Below are 7634 nucleotides of genomic sequence, written 5' to 3'. Positions count from 1 at the left end.
GGCGGCAGAAAAAATTTGGGATGCGTTCGAATGGGAAAAGATCGGTGACTATCACGACTTATATTTGAAGTGTGATACAATACTCCTCGCCGATGTGTTTGAAAAATTCCGCACTTTGTTCAAAGAGACGTTTAAACTTGACCCAACACATTATCAAGGTTTAATGGATCCAAGATTGTGGCAGACAACGTCAAGCAAAGTGATCAAGATGATATAGTTGACTGGGAAACGCCTATTTACGAGAAACAATGTTTGAACAATCCATACATAGACAGTGAGGCAAAAGAAGACAACGCCGAGCCACTTAGAAAACGTTTCAAGTCAAATTGAGCAACATAATTTTTCGGATTAACAATGCAAGTTCGCTTAATAGCCGCAAACTTTTTAGATCATCGATATACAATCTCATTTTGCAGCTGCCGAAAATCATAGACAATCCGTCACTTTCAATGCATTAATTTTGAAATTCATTTGTGTGAAAAACTGGTGCATTTTGTTGCTTTGAAGATACTTTTTAAATAATTGTTTCAATTCACTTTCTCCACTGACTCTTTCTTGCTGAGTCAAAACAAGTTGGCATTTGCATTCTCACAAGTTTGAATTTTTCCGAGTTGATTTTTTGCTTAAAAAATCACCTAGCTGGAAGTTTTTGATTGCACTTTTTTTTGGGGGGGGGGGGGGGTGTATACAAACAAGTTGTGACATTCAACCACTTTGAATTTTTTGTTTTGCAGTTTCATTTTAGTCTCCGATAAACAAGTATGAACATGTCTGAACATTAACGCTTTTCTGTGCGCCGAAAAGAAGATTTTTTTATTCAAAATGTCAAAACGTCGGAAGCCCTATATGCCGAGATGATTATTTATTTAACTACTAAAATTCTCAGGCGACTCGAATGGGTGCATTGTAATGGAAGCTGTTTTTTTGAAACCTAAGACCTACTCAATTGCTCACAAAAAAGGCGAAAACTCAAAAACCAAACAAAGTGCTAAAGGGAGTGAACAGAACAGTGAAGACCACTCTTCATCACGAACGTTTCAAATCAGTGCTGTTTGATAAAAAAAAAGACTATCCGAGCTGATCTGAAAACAGTAAAAATTGAAAACCACGTCCTTTCGCTCGAAGAAGTCAACAAAACTGCATTGTCACCTTACGACAACAAAAGGTATTACGCGGAAGATGACATACGTTCATTATTTTATGGTTATTAAAAAATTGCTCTGAAAAAACACTTTCCAGAAGAGCATAAATCAATCGATGAGTTGCAGTTCGAAGACACATCTGTGTGTAGATATGATGACTCCAGCCGGTCAGAAGCATCTTCAAGTGACAACGAAAGTTTTGTCAATTTCGTTCCCCCTGACCCAGGATTGTGGCAGACAGCGTCAGTTAACAGTGATGAAAATGATATAAAAAATGATATAGTTGACTGCTAAACGCCTATTCAGGAGAAACGATATTTGAACAACCCATACATAGACTGTGGGGCAAAAAAAGACAACGCCGAGCCACTTAGAAAACGTTTCTAGTCAAATTTTTCGGATTAACAATACCAGCTCGCTTAAGAGCTGCAGATGTTTTAGATCATCGATATACAATCTCATTTTGCTGCTGCTGAAAATCAAAGACAACCCGTCGCTTTCAATAGGTTTATTTTGAAATTCATTTGTGCGTGAAAAACTTGTGCATTTTGTTGTTAAAAAGTTACTTTGAATTTTTAAAAAAATAATTGTTTCAATTCAATTTATTCACTTACTTTTTCTTGCTGAGTCAGAACAAACTAGCATTCTCACAAGTTTGATTTTTTCCGAGTTGAATTTTTGCTTAAAAAAATTACCTAGCTGGAAATTTTTGATCGCACTTTTTTTTGGGGGGGGGGGGGGGGGGTATACAATTAATTCGTGACCTTCAACCACTTTGAGTTTTTTGTTTTGCGGTTTCATTTTAGTCTCCGATGAACAACTATGAACATGTCTGAACATGAGCACCTTTCTGTGCGCCGAAAAGAAGATTTTTTTTCTAAATTGTCAAAATGTGGAAACCCCCAAATGCCGGGATGGTTACTCATTTAACTACTGATAGCTTTTGAGACGTTTTTGATAAAAAAAATCTAAACAACTAATTATCACTGTCCATAAAAACACTTGAAAATCTCGGTTTTCAGAGTATTTCAAAGAAAAGTAAAAAATGAGTGAAATTGAGTCAAAATTTGCATTATTTAAAATATTATAGGCATGCATGGAGGTGGGGGAGGAACAAACGAGAACACCACCCCCCGCAACTTCAAGGAAATCATGAGGAAAAAGGTAGAGGCAGATTTGAAGGATCACTATGGAGGAGTGTGGCCAGACAACCAATACTGGCCAGAGCCAGTTCCCAATGCGGCAGAGCCCAAGTATTACGGAAAAGAGGGAGATCCAAATAGTAATTCGGTCTCCCCTTTCACCTACATGTTTTGCTGGCATGGCGAGCCACAGTTCATCGTTTGGCATCGTACCCTGATGATGGAGTTTGAACTGCTGCTCCAAAAATATGATCCGGCTAATGATGATACGCACGAAAAACTCGGAGCCCGATATTGGGACTGGAAGCATTGGGGCGGTCAGTCTTTGCCCATTGAAGTATGAAATACTCGACCTCATATCTAATTTCGGCATGATTTGTTTCCCTACGCAACGAGAGTACATATTTTCTAAGTTTGGAATCTTTTTCAAACCTTAATGTAATTATTTTAAAAACTATTTGCTTTTTTTCCGCAGTTTTACTTTCCAGAACCATTTTTGTTATTTTCGAGTTTTTTTAATTCGAGTTTATTATTTAAGCAAAAATTGGCCACAAATATAAAATTTAGCTGTTCAGAAATCATTGCGTTGGACATTTTCCAAAAATCAAGCAGTCAAGAAAGGCCTGCAACTAAAAAAATCATAAGACTGCAACACATCGGTGTAATAATAAATACTCTTTTCTCTCTAGTTTACTGACGAATATTACACACTGCGGTCGGAAATTGGGAAGAAGCTGAATATGCGGAAAGTCATGATTGTGAGGAACCCACTGCACCGATGGTTGGCACCTGCCAGTGTAGAAGAGCAGGAGAGGGAGTACTTCCCGGATGCTCTGACCTCCTCCAACTGTACCACAAGAGCCCCTGCCTTCACCATTCTCAACACATCATCACTATCTCTCATTTCCATATTGCCATCACATGAACTACCACAATATATGGCACCACTTTTCATCTGTTATGTTTCCCTGTTTTCCCACACACCGCCTTGCCTTGTTCACCAGTTAAGCCAACTTCACAGCCCATGAATCGCATTCATTTCTAGTTCCTCTCATTGTCCAAATTACTTCAATTTGATCAAACTGAAATGACATATGATTTCATTATTGCAGAGATGTAATTCATTTTCTCCAGCATTAGCCATCATTATTTTAATAATAGTCTCATCACCATTTTTAATGATCATTTTTTCTATGCATATGCAATTGCTTTGGAGCTCTGTAAACCCTTGTTGACCTCCCTAGACCAAAAATGCTACTCATACAATTCTATAAACTAAGGCTCTGGAAAAATTTAGTCATACAAATTTCAACATTTTGCTAATAAAAAATTGGGTGTATCGTACTAAAAAAACGAAAAACTTTTGTCAAAAAAATGCTAATCATACAATTTCCATATACTGTTCCTCTCTCCTAGTCATATATGGAAATTGTATGACTAGAACTTTTTTGATGGCAACAACAAAAATGTTTCAGTATTTTTTGACTTATTTGTCAACCGCAAGATGATTTTCGTACTCAAACAAAAAATTTTTGGAAAAAAATATTTTGCCTGCAAAATTTAATTTTTTGTGTGTATAACGTAGTCTTGGATATACTAATAATGGATTGTTTCATTTTTCTCTTAAAAATTTTCTCAAAAAGGCTTAAAAGTCCTCTTTCTTTTTTATGGCATGCTTTTGTTTGCCTTGATCAATGTCCGATAATTAGAAAAAATTCAATTTTTAGAAACAATCATCTTTGCCAAAATTTAAAAGTTAGATACTTTCGTTATATTAATTTTGTGAAACAGAGTTACGAAGTTGCAGGCAGTTTCCAAAACATCTTTGATGCGAGACGATCAAACCCTTGGTTACTACGTTTGATAACCAAGGATTATGTCATTTGTGTATGCTTGGGAGCACACCCAAAAAATCATGAGAAATCAAAATGTTAAAAATTAATATGTTTGTTTTATGGAAAAATGCTAGTCATACAATTTCCATATATGGAAAAATACTAATCATAGACCTTTCATGCAATTTTCTGTACTTATGGAATTGCATGAAAAGTGTTATGATTAGCATTTTTGGTCAACATGGGAATATAATCGTTACTAATTCAAACCAGGTAAAGTTGTCAAATTTCAAACTGACTTATTTTGACGAAAATACTTGTTTTCCTTAAGCCCTGAAAGCAATTCTGATTCTAACTGAAAATATAATCTCGGGTTGCAATCAAACAGAGATAAATTAACAATTAATTTTCTTCAGCACTGTTACAGAAAAAAATCAGCCCTGCTCTGAGATGAATCATAAATTACTGCTTCAGTACTGAAAGTTTTTTCCTGTCACTGATTTGACCACTTCAACATTGATGATTGGAGAGGATGAATTCTGCAAAGTCAGTGTGCAAATTTTCCCAAACAGTACTGGAGAAGAGGCTACTTATTGTTCCGACTTTCGATACGAAAGTAACGGAATATTTGTGCTCGGGGTGGGTTTTTTTTTCTTCAGACAAATTTCGACTTTTTAACTAGCCATTTTTGACGGAAATTTTTTATATCATTTAAAAGGTATTGTTGTCCTGAGCTTAAATTTGAAAAGATATTTCACCTGTGATCAATTTTGGTAAATTTTTTATTAGGGTTTAAAGATTGCCATTTTGACCAATTTGGGACAATTAACTCGCGATATAATTCGCGCTATTAACGCGTAAGCGGAGATTTAATCCGTCCTATAAATCGTTCCAAATTGGTTGAAAGAAGCTTTTTTACCATAATTGATTTGTTACAAGGAGCAAACTCTATCCCTTTGTACTTTTTCTGGCGCGTGGGGGGATGAATTTCACAAAAAATTTTAAACTTTAGGGAAAAAATTTTCATTTTGTTTTATTTCATTTAATTTTTAATATTATTACTGCTTGATAGACCTTAAGAGGCAGTCGGAACATTCATGGCTTCGCCCTGATACGAGCAGTCTTGTTGTGAATTGAAATTCTAAGAGTTCAACATTGACCATCCTTAGACCAGCAAAATTTAGATTTAAGCATTCGGAAATAAAAAACAGAAAGAAAAGCGGCGCAATTTTCAACGACGTCGCTGAAGTCGCGATTGGAACGACGAGCCAGTGGAAGCAATGTGGAGCAGTTGTGTTTTTCTGGGAATATCAGTATTGGAAATGGATCCAGTCCAGGTACTGACCCGGAGTGTTGTTTGCATACTGATGGTGGGGTTGATTAGGAGGAGGATGGGGGAGTTCGGAAGTAGGGGTGGCTGTTCCAGTGGGGACACTTCCATTCGCCACCAGCTCCACTGTCCCCCCTGATTGGCAACTGCTGCTGTTTTTGTTGTTGTTGTTGTTGTTTTTAGGCGGTGGGGGTCTGTGGGAGTGGGGGTGGGGGTGGGGGTTCTGATTCTGACTCTGACTCTCATTGGTGGGGTGGTTGCTTGATGTCGATTGGGGAATTTTGTTGCTGTTATGGCTGAAATAAAAATTACTATAAAATCATTCGATTAGCCCTGAAGAATCTATGCACAGTTTCACCTTTCATCGAAGACAAATCAATGAACACCTAATTGATGTCACAAAAGTAGTTCAGCTGCACTCAAAAAAGAAACAATTACGCGGACGTGCAAGTCAAATTGCTGCGACACACAATTGGACTTTCACTTGATTTTTTAGAAGCTGAAAAGGGGCAAAGACAAATTTTCGGCTTTTTACAAAAAAAAACAAGCTTTAACATTGAAACGTGTTCAGAATAGGCTCAGATAGTTCAGTGAAACAATCAGACTCTTCAATTATTCTTGTTGACATGGTTGATTGACTATACGTACCTGTTTGGATTGTTTGAATGGGTGTGGGAGTGAGTGTCTGGACCTGGACTGTGCTGGCTCTCTTCTGCTTTCGGGGATATGTATTTCTGCTGCTGCTCTCTTTCATCTCCTCCCCCTCCCATCGCCCCTCCTTTGCACCTGGTGCCCTGGTTAGAATTGCTACTGATTCTACTCAATCTGCAGGGAAGTGTCCCCCCGCCCACACTTCCCGCATGGGTGTTTGTTAGGGTTCTCTGTTTCGGCAGCTGCTGTTGTTGTCTGAGATGTGAGAGAGAACATTGGGATCCCATCTCCGCCTGGAACAGAGACACTCTCAACAAAAACAACTCTTGATCACTCATTCAAAACATAACTGTCTCCACATTTGAGTCTGGTCTACAGCCGCTCTCAGCAGTTTCAACCAGAATCTGTTATAACCAAAATCTCATTTGGAACTCACACATAAACGCCATTTCTAAGCGCTTTTAATTTGTGTTTTGCATGGCTGCTTTCATCCCCTCTCCCCTCTTCTTTTTCATCCCACCCCTGATTAGTGGGGGGTATGTACCTTGAATGCTTTTCTTTGAAGATTGAAACTTGTCTACCTTTAGTTTTATGCTTTGAATGACTGCTTTTATCCCTTCTTCCCTCTTCTTTTTCATCCCACCCCTGATTAGTGGGGGGTATGTACCTTGAATGCTTTTCTTTGAAGATTGAAACTTGTCTACCTTTAGTTTTATGCTTTGAATGACTGCTTTTATCCCTTCTCCCCTCTTCTTTTTCTCCCACCCCTGATTAGTGGGTGGTATGTACCTTGAATGCTTTTCTTTGAAGATTGAAACTTGTCTACCTTTAGTTTTATGCTTTGAATGACTGCTTTTATCCCTTCTCCCCTCTTCTTTTTCTCCCACCCCTGATTAGTGGGTGGTATGTACCTTTAATGCTTTTCTTTGAAGATTGAAACTTGTCTACCTTTAGTTTTATGCTTTGAATGACTGCTTTTATCCCTTCTCCCCTCTTCTTTTTCATCCCACCCCTGATTAGTGGGGGGTATGTACCTTGAATGCTTTTCTTTGAAGATTGAAACTTGTCTACCTTTAGTTTTATGCTTTGAATGACTGCTTTTATCCCTTCTCCCCTCTTCTTTTTCATCCCACCCCTGATTAGTGGGGGGTATGTACCTTGAATGCTTTTCTTTGAAGATTGAAACTTGTCTACCTTTAGTTTTATGCTTTGAATGACTGCTTTTATCCCTTCTCCCCTCTTCTTTTTCTCCCACCCCTGATTAGTGGGTGGTATGTACCTTTAATGCTTTTCTTTGAAGATTGAAACTTGTCTACCTTTAGTTTTATGCTTTGAATGACTGCTTTTATCCCTTCTCCCATCTTCTTTTTCATCCCACCCCTGATTAGTGGGGGGTATGTACCTTGAATGCTTTTCTTTGAAGATTGAAACTTGTCTACCTTTAGTTTTATGCTTTGAATGACTGCTTTTATCCCTTCTCCCCTCTTCTTTTTCATCCCACCCCTGATTAGTGGGGGGTATGTACCTTGAATGC

General features: G+C 37.9%; 1 protein-coding gene across 1 annotated transcript; it reads right to left on the bottom strand.

Annotated features, from left to right (window-relative positions):
- Window positions 1–5429: 5429 nt before the first annotated feature.
- Window positions 5430–6438, bottom strand: LOC134848833 (uncharacterized). The gene is made up of 2 exons (XM_063866346.1): window positions 6098–6438; window positions 5430–5745 (listed from the first exon to the last, which is right to left on the bottom strand). Exons 1-2 carry the CDS (start codon window positions 6436–6438, stop codon window positions 5430–5432), a joined length of 657 nt encoding a protein of 218 aa, XP_063722416.1.
- Window positions 6439–7634: the final 1196 nt, after the last annotated feature.

Source organism: Symsagittifera roscoffensis, chromosome 6 (genome assembly GCF_963678635.1).
Source record: "Symsagittifera roscoffensis chromosome 6, txSymRosc1.1, whole genome shotgun sequence".
Classification (NCBI taxonomy): Eukaryota; Metazoa; Xenacoelomorpha; order Acoela; family Convolutidae; genus Symsagittifera; species Symsagittifera roscoffensis.
This window is presented reverse-complemented; position numbering and strand designations above follow the sequence as displayed.

Coding starts and splice junctions, on each gene's coding strand:
- LOC134848833 (XM_063866346.1), bottom strand. CDS start 6,438: ATGAGTGATCAAGAGTTGTTTTTGTTGAGAGTGTCTCTGTTCCAGGCG. Junction 5,746..6,097: donor CATTCAAACAATCCAAACAG/GTACGTATAGTC, acceptor TTTTTATTTCAG/CCATAACAGCAACAAAATTC.